Below are 14,439 nucleotides of genomic sequence, written 5' to 3'. Positions count from 1 at the left end.
TACCCAATAACTTGGTCTCCACAGCCATCTGTGGCAAAGAATTCCTCAGATTTATCACCCTCCTCCTCATCTCTGTTCTAAATCGATGTTCCCTATTCTGAGGCTGTGCCCTCTGGTCGTAGACTCCCCCACTATAGGAAGCATCCTCTCCACATCCACCCTACAGGCCCATGCTGGTCCAGGAGCCTGAACCATCCTCAGTATTGTTTATCTATCTATCTATCTGTCTATCTATCTATTGTATGTATCTAAGTATCTATCAAACAATCAATCTAGCTATTTATTTATTATTTGTTGTTCTGTTGTATTTGCATAGTTTGTCTTTTGGATATTGTCAATCTTTGTGTGTTGTTTTACATTGATTCTATAGAAATTCTTTGTTCTACTATGAACGTCTGCAAGAAAATGAATCTCAGGGTTGTGTATAGTGACATATATGTTATTTTGAAAATTTACTTTGAACTTTCTGATGGCTGTAGGTTAATAAATGTTTCACCTCTCAGCTTAAGTCTACGCCAATCTCGGTTTAAATTCCACCTTCCAGAGTGGGATTAACATTAGTAGGCATCACATTCACCATGTCTGTGCCAACTAAAGTGCCAAATTAAATCACCCTCATATGCCTGCACATGGTCAATATCCCCAATTTCCGGCCTATTCATGTGTCTGTCTGAATATCTCTTCAATGAGGCTATCGTATCCACTTCTACAGCCAGTGGCCACTTTATTAGGTACAGGAAATGTATTTTCATGTCTCTAGATGCTGTGGCCATCCACTTCAAGTTCAATGTGTTGTGCATTCAGAGATGCTCTTCTGCACACCACTGTTGTAATGCGTGGTTATTTGAGTTACTGTCACCTTCCTGTCAGTTTAAACCAATTTGGCCATTCTCCTCTGACCTCTGTCATTAACAAGTCGTTTTCACCCACAGAACTGACCCTCAATGTTTTTGTTTGCTTTTTTTGCACCATTCTCTGTAAACTCTAAGAGACTGTTGTGCATGAAAATGTCAGATCAACAATTTCTGAGATACTCAAACCACCCCTTCTGGCACCAATGTGGAAGTTACTTCGATCACATTTATTCCCCATTCCAAAGTTTGGTCTGAACAACAACTGAGCCTTTTCACTAAGTCTGCGTGTTTTTATGCATTGAGTTGCTGCCTCGTGATTGGCTGATTAGATATTTGCGTTAACGAGCTGAGGTAGAGGAGTACCTAATGAAGTGGCCATTGATTGTTTGCAGGTGAGGGGCAAAGGACACTTTCTGTTCCCAGTGTGTTTCCCAGTAAACTCCATGGTTTGGTGTAACCATATCCCTTTGTCCATTCCCAGGTGGTTCCGCATCTGTTCTCCTGGTTACCATGGTGAATGAGACATCTCGAACCTGGGATCCTAAGTTTGAGGATCAAGCTATTAATGTGAACGTTGGAGGGCTGAAGAGGAAGCTGAGCTCCAGCACGCTGTCTAAGTTCCCTAATACCAGGCTTGGCCAGCTACTCACCTGTGACTCGGAGGAGTCCATCCTCCGAATCTGCGATGACTATGACGTCTCCAAGAGGGAGTACTACTTCGACAGGCACCCGGGGCTCTTCCCGTACGTCCTCAACTTCTACCGGACTGGGAAGCTGCACTTGATGGAGGAGCTCTGCGTCTTCTCGTTCTCACAGGAGATCGAGTACTGGGGCATCAACGAGTTCTTCCTGGACTCCTGCTGCAGCTACCGATACCACGAGCGCAAGACTGAGAGCAGACGCAAGAACTGGGATGAGGAGAGCGACGTCAGCAGCATTGACACCTCCCCGGATGACATCTCCAATTTTAACCAGGACTTGCTGAGATTCGAAGGGATGAAGTACGGAAACTGCCGGAAGCAGCTCTGGTTGACGTTGGAGAACCCTGGATATTCCATCCCCAGCAGGCTCTTCAGCTTCATGTCCATCAGCGTTGTGCTGGGCTCCATCGCCACCATGTGCATTCACAGCATGTCCAAGTATCAGCACTTCGATGAATTTGGGGTGGAGATCGATGACCCCAGGCTACAGATCGTGGAGTACTTCTGCATTGCCTGGTTCTCCATGGAGGTGTGTTCACGGCTGCTCCTGACCCCCAACGTCAAGAGGTTCTGCTTCCACCCACTCAACATCATTGACATCATCTCAGTACTCCCATTCTATATCACCCTGCTGGTGGACCTGATCTTTGGACGGTCCATGGACTTGGAGAACTTGGGGAAAGTTATCCAGATCCTCCGGCTGATGAGGATCTTCCGGGTGCTCAAGTTAGCACGCCACTCTACGGGACTGCGATCGTTAGGGGCAACCTTAAAGGTTAGAGGGAATCTCTTCTGTTTGCTTTATAAAACCCTGATTAGGCAACACCTGCGGAAGGGTCTCGGCTCAAAACCTCGACTGTTAATTCCATCCCATAGACGCTGCCAGACCTGCTGAGTTTTTCAAGGATTTTGTGTTTGTTTCCTGGGAGTATTATATCAACTTCTATTCACCTCATTATAGGAAGGATGTGGAAGCTTTAGAGAGGGTGCAGAGGAGATTTACCAGGATGCCTGGATTAGAGAGCATGTCTTGAGGAAAAATTGAGTGAACTAGAGCTAGTGTTTTTCTTTGGAGTGAAGGAGGATGAGATGTGACTTGATAGAGGTGTACCAGATGATAAGAAGTGTAGATCCAGTGGACAGCCAGAGACTTTATCACAGGGAAGAAATGGCTAATACAAGGGGCATAATTTTAAGGTGATTCATCATTATCATCATTATTCCCATGGCATATGACCTAGGTGATCATGGTCTTCCATCTGTCTTTAATATGAAAAGTTCTAATAAGCTCTACAAAACTTTTGCATGTCCATCCCTTGACGTAACCCATGAACATCATGAGCTGCCAACTGTGACCTTTTCCTCCATCAGATTTTCCTGTCACTGCAAGTTGTTCGAGCTTCTCTTTCCTTAGTATGTGTCCCAGAGATTCCAGTTGCCATCTCCTGATCAATGATGCCGGCCCTCCTCCCACTCCAGCCCCTCACAACACTTCCTCACCTGTCACTCTGTCCCTCCATCATTCCTCTCAAAACCAGGAAAGTATAGGGGGGAAGGAATGCCAGAGGAAGTGTTTTACACAGAGAGCGTCAGCCCAGGCTCACTCTGTAGCAGGCTGGCCCTCGAGTCAGGAGGTTGCTGGTTCAAATCCACCTCTGGAGGGTTAACCATTAAAGCCCGAGGCTAAAGCACTAGTAGGTTTCTGTGGGAGTGCGATACTGCCTTCACACTCTGCTCAAGAATGTTACTGAACTTGGAGACTGCGAGGAGAGGCTGGACAAACTGGGATTGTTTTCCTTGGAGTGAAAGAGGATGGGGGTGTGACATTGAAATCAGAATCTGGTCAATTATCACTGATAGATGTCATGATAATTTTAGTCCTTTAAAAATCAATGCTAACTTTTGCCTTTCTCACCACTGACTCAACCTGCAAGTTAACTTTTAGGGAGTCCTGCACGAGGACTCCGTCCCTCTGCACCTCTGATTTTTGAGGTTTATAATATCATCTGGGGGATAGTTAGGGGGAAATGTCACTGTCTGCCTCCCAGGGGAAGAGTTTAAAACTAAAGGGCAGAGAATTCAGGTGAGAGGGGTAAGATCACACACAAAATGATGGAGGTACTCATCAGGCTAGGCAGGTCTAGGTCAGAAATGTCAACTATTTATTCCTCTCCACAGATGCTGCCTGGCCTGCTGAGTACCTCCAGCATTTTGTTTGTGTTGCTCTGGATTTCCAGCATCTGCATAATCTCATGTTTTTATGACATCCTTAGCTTGTGTTGGTTGTGTATGTTTTGATGTGAATGTGATAAATAAGTTCATGAATATGAATCTGAAAGAATCTAAAGGCTTAACAGACATTCGGACAAGTAGGGTTTAGAGCAGAGGTTGCCAACCTGGGGTCCACAAACCCCTCGGTTAATGGTAGGGGTCCATGGTATAAAAACAGTTGGGAATCCCTGGTTTAGAGGGATATGGGCATAACACGGGAAAATGGGACTAGCTCAATGTTCAAAGTTCAAAGCAAATTTATTATCGAAGTACATTTATGTCACCATATGCAACCCCAGGGTTAATTTTCTTGCCGGCATTCACAGAAAAGAAATCAGTGAAAATCTGTGCCCATCAAGACAGACAAACAACCAATATGTAAAAGACAATGAACAAAATAATAATAAATACACTTGCAATAAATATTGAGAAGATGAGGTGGAGGAACACCTGCTCATGGCCAGATGCTCTGTGGTGGAATTGACCTGAGCACAGACTCCCTGTGATGTCACTGCAGTGTAATAAAGATCCAAAGAGCACTCCAATGGTACTAACCTAGAGACATAGAGCACTACAACACAAAAATAGGCCTTTTGGCCCATTTAGTCCATGCTGAAACGTTGTTCCTCCTACTCCCATCGACCTGCACCTGGATCATTGTCCTCCATACCCCTCCCATCCAAGTACCTATCCAAACTTTTCTTAAATGTGGCATCCACTACTTCTGCGGGCAACTCGTTCCACACTCACATCACCCTCTCAGTGAAGAAGTTCTCCCTCAGGTTCCTCTTAACCTATGACCTCTAGTTCTAGTCTCACTCAACCTCAATAGAAAAAGCCTGCTTGTATTTAGCCATCTACCTGAAGAGGAGCAGGAGAGTTCTCCCTGGCCATTATTTACTCCCAGATCAGCATCACCAAAGTTACATCGCCTGCTCATTTCAGCTGCTGTTTGGCAGCATCTTGCTGAGCACAGACTCCCGCGAATGTTGCTGAAGTGACAAAGGCTTGCAAAGTACGTCACTGGTTGTTCATCACCCCAGCACATCTGTGAAGAATAATACTGACAGCATGAGTAGTAAAGAGTCCTTGAAAGTGAATCTGTAGGTTGTGGAATCAGTTCAGTGTTGAGGTGAGTGACGTTATCCACTCTGGTTTAGGAGCCTGATGGTTGAAGGGAAATAACTGTTCCTGAATCTTAGTTACTTATTTACTGCCCGTTATGCCACTGGTGTTTAGGGCAGCAGTGAAGGTCCTCCATCTCTGTCGGAACTTGGCCACTTTAGATGTAGAAGGATTCTTCATTGCTGTTTCCGTAACAGTTTTCTTTTACCAGTCAGGGTTGTTAACCCTGAGCTGAACCCCCTAACCCGGCAGACCAGTGGGCCATTCTTAGTCTGACTTTTGGCCTGTTTGGTATGGGTGACCCTATCAAGAGCCAAAACATGAAGCCCCAACTCCAGCCAGCATAGCTCTCCAAGTCATTGAGGGTTTGCAAGCAAGGTTATGGACCTCTTGGACGTGTTCCTGAACCTAGTGGTGTCTAAATGGCAAAGAAAGAACAAGGTTCTTCCCTCTCCTGCATCTTCAGCAAGTTGTTGTAGAACTCGCTGTTCAAAGGGGCAGTGGACACACTGTGCATGCAGTGGGAACTGTCAAAAAACGTATATATTAGGGAAGAGGAGACCTTCAGGACAGAGGAGCAGAGGGAGATGCCAGAAATGATTGGATAATTCCTTTATTTATTGAGACACAGCATGGAATAGGCCCTTCCCACTTTTCGAGCCAGGCTGCCCGGCATTCCCCCGATTTAACCCTGGCCTAATCACAGGACAATATTTACAATGACCAATTAACCTACCAACCAGTACATCTTTGAACTATGGGAGAAAACTGGAGCACCCGGAGGAAATCCACACAGTCAGGCTCCTTACAGGCAGCAGTGGGAATTGAACCTGGGTTGCAGGCACTGTGAACCACCACACTTCAGGAACGTTGAAAGTATTATCCTGATGAAGAGTCTCAACCCAAAACGTCGACCGTTTATCCCCCACTATAGGTGTTGCCTGCCCTGCTGAGTTCTGTGGAGAAACTCCGCAGGTCAGGCAACATCTGTCACCTGTCACCTTCCAGCTAGCCTCTTTCCCCTCCCCCACCTTTTTATTCAGGCATCTACTTCCTTCCTTCTCAGCCCTGAAGAAGGCTGTTGTCCCGAAACATCGACTGTTTACCAATCTCCATAGATGCTGCCTGACCTGCTGAGTTCCTCCATCATTTTGTGTGTGTTGCTCTGGATTTCCAGCATCTGCAGACTTTCTTTTGTTTGTGATATACTATCCCATTCATTTACCAAAAGAACATAATATATAGGAGCAGAATTAGGCCATTTGGCCCATTGAGTCTGTTCTCCCATTTCATCATGGCTGTTCCAATTTTCCTCTCAGCCCCAGTCTCCTGCCTTCTCTCTGTAACCCTTCATGCCCTGACTAATCAAGAATCTATCAGCCTCTCCCTTAAATACACTCAATAATTTGACTTCCACAGCTGTCTGTGACAATGAATTCCACAGATTCACTCCTCTCTGGCTAAAGGAGTTCTTCCTTATCTCAATGGACATCCCTCTATTCTGAGGCTGCGTCCCCTAGTCTTAGACTCCCCACTATTTGACACACAGACAGACATACTTTATTGATCCCGAGGGAAATTGGGTTTCGTTACAGCCACACCAACCAAGAATAGTGTAGAAATATAGCAATATAAAGCCATAAATAATTAAATAATAATAAGTTAATCATGCCAAGTGGAAATTAGTCCAGGACCAGCCTATTGGCTCAGGGTGTCTGACACTCCGAGGGAGGAGTTGTAAAGTTTGATGGCCACAGGTAGGAATGACTTCCTATAACACTCAGTGTTGCATCTCAGTGGAATGAGTCTCTGGCTAAATGTACTCCTGTGCCTAACCAGTACATTATGGAGTGGATGGGAGACATTGTCCAAGATGGCATGTAACTTGGACAGCATCCTCTTTTCAGACACCACCGTCAGAGAGTCCAGTTCCACCCCCACAACATCACTGGCCTTACGAGTGAGAAGGACACTCTATTGAGGCCTTTCTATTGATAGGTGTCAATGAGATCCCCCTCATTTTTGTCCAAATTGTTTATATATCGGAAACAATAGATCTCTGTGGAACACAAGAAGTCTCTGATCTCCTGCCATAACAGGTCCCATTGACCACTACTGTCTGTTCCCCATGGGCAAGCCAGTTCTGAATCCAAACAGCCAATTCACCACAGATCCAGTGCAGCTTAACCTGCTGGATGAGCTTCGTGTGAGGAACCTTGTCAAACGCCCTACTGAAATCCATCTGGACAACATCCACAGCGCTAATAGTGTCTGTCACCAGCTCGAAAACTCAGTCTAATGTAATAGATCAGGCTGTCGGAAGTGCAAACAGAGGAGGACAGAGGAGAGAGCAAAGACAGGATGTCTGATCTGTGTGACATGAAACATTTCAGTGGATGGAGCACTGAAGTAAAAGGGAATTCTGGACAGGTTGGCAGCAGCTGTAGAGGGGAAAGCAGGGGTATCAATACAGGTTTTTCATCAGGACCGGCCAATGCTGAGAGATAATGGCTATCAGAAATTGTTGGCAAGCCTTGAGAGCCATACTTTGACTATCTGGAAGTCCCTCTGCCTCCATCAGTACCCACTCGCCTGACACGGGACCTTCCCCTCCAATGGCAGTAGATGCAACCACCCACTCCTCGCTATCCAGGGACACAAACACCTTTGCACAGAGCAAAAATTCATGTGAACTTTCTTCAATTTAGCAGACTCCTTCAAATCAGAGACAAATCAAGCAGAATAGCTTGATCCAGTCTACGAGAGGGACCTGTCACATTAACTCTCCTCTCCTCTCACTGCTGAACCTGTCCATCTTTAGTCATTGAGTTACAGAGCACAGAAACAGGCCTTTCAGCCCAAGATATCCATTCCAAACAAGTTGCCTACCCGAGCTAGTCCCAATTACCTGCATTTGGCCCTTATCCCTCTCAACCCTCCCTATCCATGGCCTGTCCAAGTGTACAGTGAGATTCGCCATTTGCATTAGTGACCAAGATAGTAGTAGGGTGGCTGTGTGCTCCAAAGTGCTGGATTTAGGCTCCAGTCTCCACAGAGACACGGGTTCAAGTCCCACCACTGACATCGATGAAGAATAAATTCTCACTTTCTACTAGAATTTAATAAAAATGCACTGGAAAGTCTTCTGGGCACCATGATAGCGTAGCAGGGTTCTGGAGTTCAGAGTTCTAATCCTGCCCCATTCTTAGGGAGCCTTTGAGTGTCCTCCCTGGGTTGCAGATGGGTGAATTGGTCATTGTACGTTGTCCCGTGATTAGGTCGAGCTGGCATGGCTCAAAGGGCCAGGAAGTATCACTCTGCTCTGTATCACTAAATAAAAATAATAGTCTGATTTACATGCTCGTTAGTATCACCATGTGTCCAACGACAACAACTAGCTAACCCTAACCCATATGTCTTCCAGAGGAAACCCACCCGGCCATGTCAGGAACACACGAACCCCTTACAGAGGGTGGCGGAACTGAACCCGGGTCACTGGTGCTGTCATTGTGTTACACTAACTGTTCCGGCTGGACTAAGACTTGGAATATAGGAGACTATCGAGGCGATAGTGAGACTATCACTATCGAGGATAGTGATTCTATCGAGGTGTATAAAATGGTAAGGGGCACAGATAGGGTGAGTGTTCACCGTCTTTCCTCCAGGACCAGAGAATCAAGAAATAGGGTGCAGAGGTTTAAGGTGAAAGGGGAAAGATGTAACGGGATCCCGAGAGGCAACCTTTTCACCCAGAGAGTGCTCCTTATAGGAAATGAGCTGCCAGAGGGCGTGGTTGAGGGAGGCACAATAGCAACACTTGGGCAGGTACATGGATAGGAAAGGTTTAGAAAGAGACAGGATAATTGCTTGCAAAGATGCATCTAGCTTGGACAGTATTGGAATTGGTTTATTATTGTCATGTGTACCGAGATACGGTGAAAAGCTTGGATGGTATTTTGTTTATACAGATCAGGTCATTACACAGATTTAGAACAAGGTCAAACAATAAAGCTGCCAAAAACACTGCAGTGCAGGTAAACGATAAGGAGCAAAGATCATAGTGAGGTAGATTGTGAGGTCAGGATTCCATCTTATCATACTAGAGACCCAGTCGAATCTGGTGACGGGGATAGAAGCTGACCTGGAGCTTAGTGGTGCGTTGTAGAGGGGAGAAGTGAGAATGTGGGGTGAGTGGTGAATCTGATGATGCTGGCTGCATTACTGAAGCAGCGAAAAGTACAGACAGTCTGTGGAGGGGAGGCTGGTTCCTGTGATGTGCTGAGATGTGTCCATAACTCTCTGCAGCTTTGGGCGGTCACGGTCAGGCCAGTGGCCATGCCAAACATCCAGACAGAATACCTTCTGTGGTGCATCGATAAAAATTGGCAACAGTTGACAGGGACATGCTCTTTTTTTTTGCCTCCCGAGGCACTTGGTCAGCATGGATCAATTGGGCCGAAGGGCCTGTTTCTATGCTCCGTGACTAACGTTCCATCTAATTTTCTTTTTCAGCTGCTTGGGCATTGCTTTGAGCAGGAAATTTTTATAAAGCCTGAAAACTGCAAGGCACTTTAATTTAAAAAATTAAGTATTTTTCCCCCTCCCCTCTTCTTCTATTACCTTCTCTGGCCTTTTATCTTTTCTCTCCTGCCTATCACTTCCCCCGGGTCCCTTCCCACTTCCCTTTCTCCCATGACCACTCCCCTCTCCTATCAGATTCCTTCCTCTCCAACCCTTTATCGCCCCTACCCACCTAGCTTCACCTGTCACCTCCCAGCTAACCCTCTTTCCCTCTCCCACACCCCCCCATCTTTTTATTGTGGCATCTTCCCCCTTCCTTCTCAGTCCTGTAGAAGGGTCTCGGTCTGAAACTTCAACTGTTTATCCATTTCCATAGATCCATAGATGCTGCCCAGCCTGCTGAATTCCTCCAGCACTTTGTGTGAGTTGCTTTGGATTTCCAGCATCTCTCCTGTCCTTATGAAAGAAAATTTGAGCTGTGCAGTAATGCTGGCTATATGCCCAGGAATATTTCCATTACTGCATGGCTGTGCACCCCTGCAGCCTAGTGGGAGCAGTCTCTGTGATTCTCTATCTCATTTCCAAATGGCCTGCCCCTCCCTCACTATAATCGCTCCCCCCCCCCCCACCCCGGTGGCTGAACGTTCAGCTACTGAGACCCAAGTCTGTGCCTGCTGCCCTGGTTCCGCATCCCTGACAGCTCTCTGTCTCTTCTATTACAGCATAGTTACCGGGAAGTCGGGATCCTCCTTCTGTACCTGGGCGTGGGCGTGTGTGTCTTCTCCGGCATGGCGTACACGGCAGAGAAGGACGAGGACGTTGGACTGGGCACCATCCCAGCCTGCTGGTGGTGGGGCACAGTAAGCATGACCACGGTGGGCTATGGGGATGTGGTGCCCATCACAGTGGCCGGTAAGCTGGCCGCGTCAGGCTGCATCTTGGGCGGCATCCTGGTCGTGGCCCTGCCCATCACTATCATCTTCAACAAGTTCTCCCACTTCTACCGGCAGCAGAAGGCGCTGGAGGAGGCGGTGCGGGGCAGCCGCAGGGTGCGGAGAGAGGCGGGCAGCGACGGGAAGGACGAGGGCGAGGAGGCGGGGCAGCAGGATGACAGTGCGCCACAAGATGCCGCTGGAGTGGGGGACCACAAACCCACCACAAAGTAAGGCTGGCAGCCTCACAAGAGGACCCTCCTACCGAATCTATATTAGATCACAGGGCTTTCTTCACCCAGGAACATTCCGAAAAAATAAGGACTGTTGTCAGAACTTTAACATTGTCACACTTCCATTCACCCTTGAGAAGTTCAAGACAACCTCAATATGGAGGGTGTGGTGCACTTCCCCAGTTTGTTGGCCAGACAGTTGGGCACGCTGCCTGTTCCAACACTCTGCCAGTGGGCTAATGTCCCCACTGGAGACCCAGGAAATCCCTCATTTTTACCATTCCCCACCATCATCCTAACCTTGTTACACACAGCAATAATTGTAATACACCCTCAGTGGGGAAGACCGATCACAATCTTCAATGGGGAAGAGCGATCACAATCCTCAATGGGGAAGACCGATCACAATCCTCAATGGGGAAGAGTGATCACAATCCTCAATGGGGAAGAGTGATCACAATCTTCAATGGTGAAGAGTGATCACAATCCTCAATGGGGAAGAGTGATCACAATCCTCAATGGGGAAGAGTGATCACAATCCTCAATGGGGAAGAGTGATCACAATCCTCAATGGGGAAGAGCAATCACAATCAAAGGGGAAGAGTGATCACAATCTTCAATGGTGAAGAGTGATCACAATCCTCAATGGGGAAGAGCGATCACAATCCTCAATGGGGAAGAGTGATCACAATCTTCAATGGGGAAGAGTGATCACAATCCTCAATGGGGAAGAGCAATCACAATCCTCAATGGGGAAGAGTGATCACAATCCTCAATGGGGAAGAGTGATCACAATCCTCAATGGGGAAGAGCGATCACAATCCTCAATGGGGAAGACCGATCACAATCCTCAATGGGGAAGAGTGATCACAATCCTCAATGGGGAAGAGTGATCACAATCCTCAATGGGGAAGAGTGATCACAATCCTCAATGGGGAAGACCGATCACAATCCTCAATGGGGAAGAGTGATCACAATCCTCAATGGGGAAGACCGATCACAATCCTCAATGGGGAAGAGCAATCACAATCCTCAATGGGGAAGAGTGATCACAATCCTCAAAGGGGAAGAGTGATCACAATCCTCAGTAGGGAAGAGTGATCACAATCCTCAATAGGGAAGAGTGATCACAATCCTCAATGGGGAAGAGCGATCACAATCCTCAATGGGGAAGACCGATCACAATCCTCAATGGTGAAGAGTGATCACAATCCTCAAAGGGGAAGACCGATCACAATCCTCAGTTGGACTTTCCAGCTCCAATGGCAACGAGCTCTATTTAGATGCACAGTTGTTAGAATTTGCATTTTTGACCTACCAGACTCCTGCAGCTGGCTGAAGGGACAACATCAAATTGACTGTGGCACTATGCCAAATCAGCAAATGGCAGAGGGAAGGGAGTGGGGAGAGGGTGTGGAAGCTTGGTCAAAGGAACAGGTTATAAAAAAGCTTACTGAAGGAGAAAGGGAAGAGGTGGTGAAGAGGATGAGGGAGGGTATTGAAGGGTTCGGGGAGAGGGTAAGGGGGGTATTGAAGGAGAAAGAGAAGGGGTGGGGAAGAAGGTAAGGCGGGTACTGCAGTGTTGAGGGTTTTAACAGTTGAATGTCTGGCTGCCAATGGTGAAGCGATTACGTTCAGGAGGTCAGTGACCTTGGAGCTGGGAGAAAATGGCATGGCCCAGATGGTGAGAATCTTTGATGAGAGATGCCACCTTCTTTTCCCCAGGATAGGAAGTCCAAAACTAAGGGGCATAGGGTTAGGGTGAGAGGGGAAAATGTGAAAAGGGACTCAAAGGGCAATGTTTCCATGGAGAGGGTGGTGAGGGTATGGAATGAGTTGCCTGAGGATGTGGTTGAGACAGGTACTTAAGAAACACTTGGGAAGGTACATGGAGGGATGGGAATTAGAGGGATATGGACTGAATGCAGGAAATTGGGACTGGTTAGGTAGGAACAGTGGTTGGCATGGACTTGTCAGGCCAAAGGGGCTGTATTCAAGCTGTATTGCTCCATGATTCCATGATTCAAGTAAAAGTTTAATTGTCATTCAGCCATACACAAATACAGCCAAACAAAGAAATGTTCCTTCTGGGGCCAAGAGGCAAAACACATTGCCAACAGCACACAGCACATATAGATACCACTGCACAAAAGTATATGGTCACAAAAAACCTCTCTAGCCCAAGTCCCTGAATGGCATGGTCTGTAGATTGATGTTGTTCTGCTCCAGCTTGTTCTTCCACTGAGTGAACACTGGAGGGCAGCACTGATGGGAGGGGCCAGCCCAACCCAGTATGGTTTTCAGCAAGCCCACAGAGACCTCTGCTCACTTCTGGTGTCTCCTCTCCTGGGTGGAATACGGAATGAGTGGGTTAACTGAGGTCAGGATTCAGGACCAGGAAGCCTGCCATCCAACAGCCTGCCACATTATCCACAGCCCAGCCATTGGCGACATGGTTTCCAGATGCCTAATTCGTTGCCTCCATCACATTCCCCCAATCCATCTCCACAACATGCAAGCTTTCAAATCCAAAAGTTGGCATCAGCTTCCCATGAACCATGGCTTCATCTGAACGTCTCCAAGGGGGTTGTGTAAGAGTAAACAGCGATAAACCTTTCCCACTCAACACACACACACACACACACACACACACACACACACACACACACACACACACACACACACACACACGAAATGCCGGAGCAACTCAGAAGGTCAGGCAGCAGTCAAGGTTTGGGGCCGAAACCCTTCATCAGGACATCAGGATGGGAAAGGAAAGGGGGGAGAAGCCAGAATAAGAAGGTGGAGGGGGGGAAGGAGTACAAGCTGGCAGGTGAGAGGTGAAACTTGGTGGGTGTGAGGGAGGGTTAAGGTAAAAAGATGAGAGGTGATCGGTGGAAAAGGTAAAAGGCTGAAGAAGAGGGAATCAGATAGGAGAGGAGAGTGGAGTAAGGGAGAAAGGGAAGGAGGAGAAGCACCAAAGGAGGGGAGAGGCATCAAGGGAGGTGATAGGCAGGTGAGGAGCCAGAGTGGGGAATTGAAGAAGAGGGAAAGGGGAGGAGGGCAATTACTGGAAGTTGGAGGAATCAATGTTCATGTAATCAGCTTGGAGGCTAGAACCAACCATAGCCTGAAGGTCATTGCAGAGACTCAGAAGGGAACTGATAACAACAAGAGATTCTGCAAATCCAGAGTAACACACACAAAATGCCAGAGGAACTCAGCAGGTCAGGCAGCATCTATGGAAATGAATAAACAGTCAGCATTTGGGCCCAAGACCCTTCATCAGGTCGTAATGAAGGGTTTTGGCCTGAAGCATCGACTATTTAAGACCATAAGACATAGGAGCAAAATTAGGCCATTCAGCCCATTGAGTCTGTTCTGCCATTTGATCATGGCTGAATTATTAGCCTTTTCAACCCCATTCCTCTCTATAGATACTGCCTGGCCTGCTGATTTCCTCCAGCATTTTGTGTTAGAAGGGTGAAGTACAGCATTTATTAAATGTGGAGTGAACCAGAATACTCTGCCTTTGAGAATGATGGAAACCAATAACTTTCCAAAGGGAAATTGGCTAAATTGGTTTCACAGTTACTGAGCGTGGTTTCAGCATCTGACTTTTATTGTCAGCAAGGTGAAAGGTGAAATGAATTAGTATAGTGATTTGTGATTAGGAATGGCGTGTCTCAGTCTTTCTAAAATGTACTACATGAATAATTGAAGTCAAGGTGGGGTTGACCCTCTGCCAAAAGCAGAATTTCTCAGTGGCCAACCATTTAATTCCTATTCCCCATTTCTGTTC

The 14,439-nt window shown here is 47.0% G+C and overlaps 2 protein-coding genes across 4 annotated transcripts in view; one reads left to right on the top strand and one right to left on the bottom strand.

The window, feature by feature from the left end:
* Positions 1-11,093, top strand: part of si:dkey-43k4.5 (potassium voltage-gated channel subfamily S member 1) — a 37,531-nt gene extending 26,438 nt beyond the window's left edge. For both annotated transcript variants that reach the window (XM_059978792.1, XM_059978793.1), the window contains exons 3-4: positions 1,336-2,330; positions 10,195-11,093. In XM_059978792.1, the coding sequence (XP_059834775.1) occupies positions 1,365-2,330; positions 10,195-10,638 (1,410 nt within the window). In that variant the 5' untranslated portion in view covers positions 1,336-1,364 and the 3' untranslated portion in view covers positions 10,639-11,093. The remainder of the gene's footprint in view (positions 1-1,335; positions 2,331-10,194) is intronic.
* LOC132399972 (serine/threonine-protein kinase 3/4) overlaps positions 1-14,439 on the bottom strand; it is a 331,476-nt gene that overhangs the window by 71,800 nt on the left and 245,237 nt on the right. The gene's annotated exons all lie outside the window — the stretch shown is intronic.

Source organism: Hypanus sabinus, chromosome 9 (assembly GCF_030144855.1).
Source record: "Hypanus sabinus isolate sHypSab1 chromosome 9, sHypSab1.hap1, whole genome shotgun sequence".
Lineage (NCBI taxonomy): Eukaryota > Metazoa > Chordata > Chondrichthyes > Myliobatiformes > Dasyatidae > Hypanus > Hypanus sabinus.
Note: the sequence above shows the minus strand (reverse complement) of the source record. Positions and strands in the feature narration are given on the sequence as shown.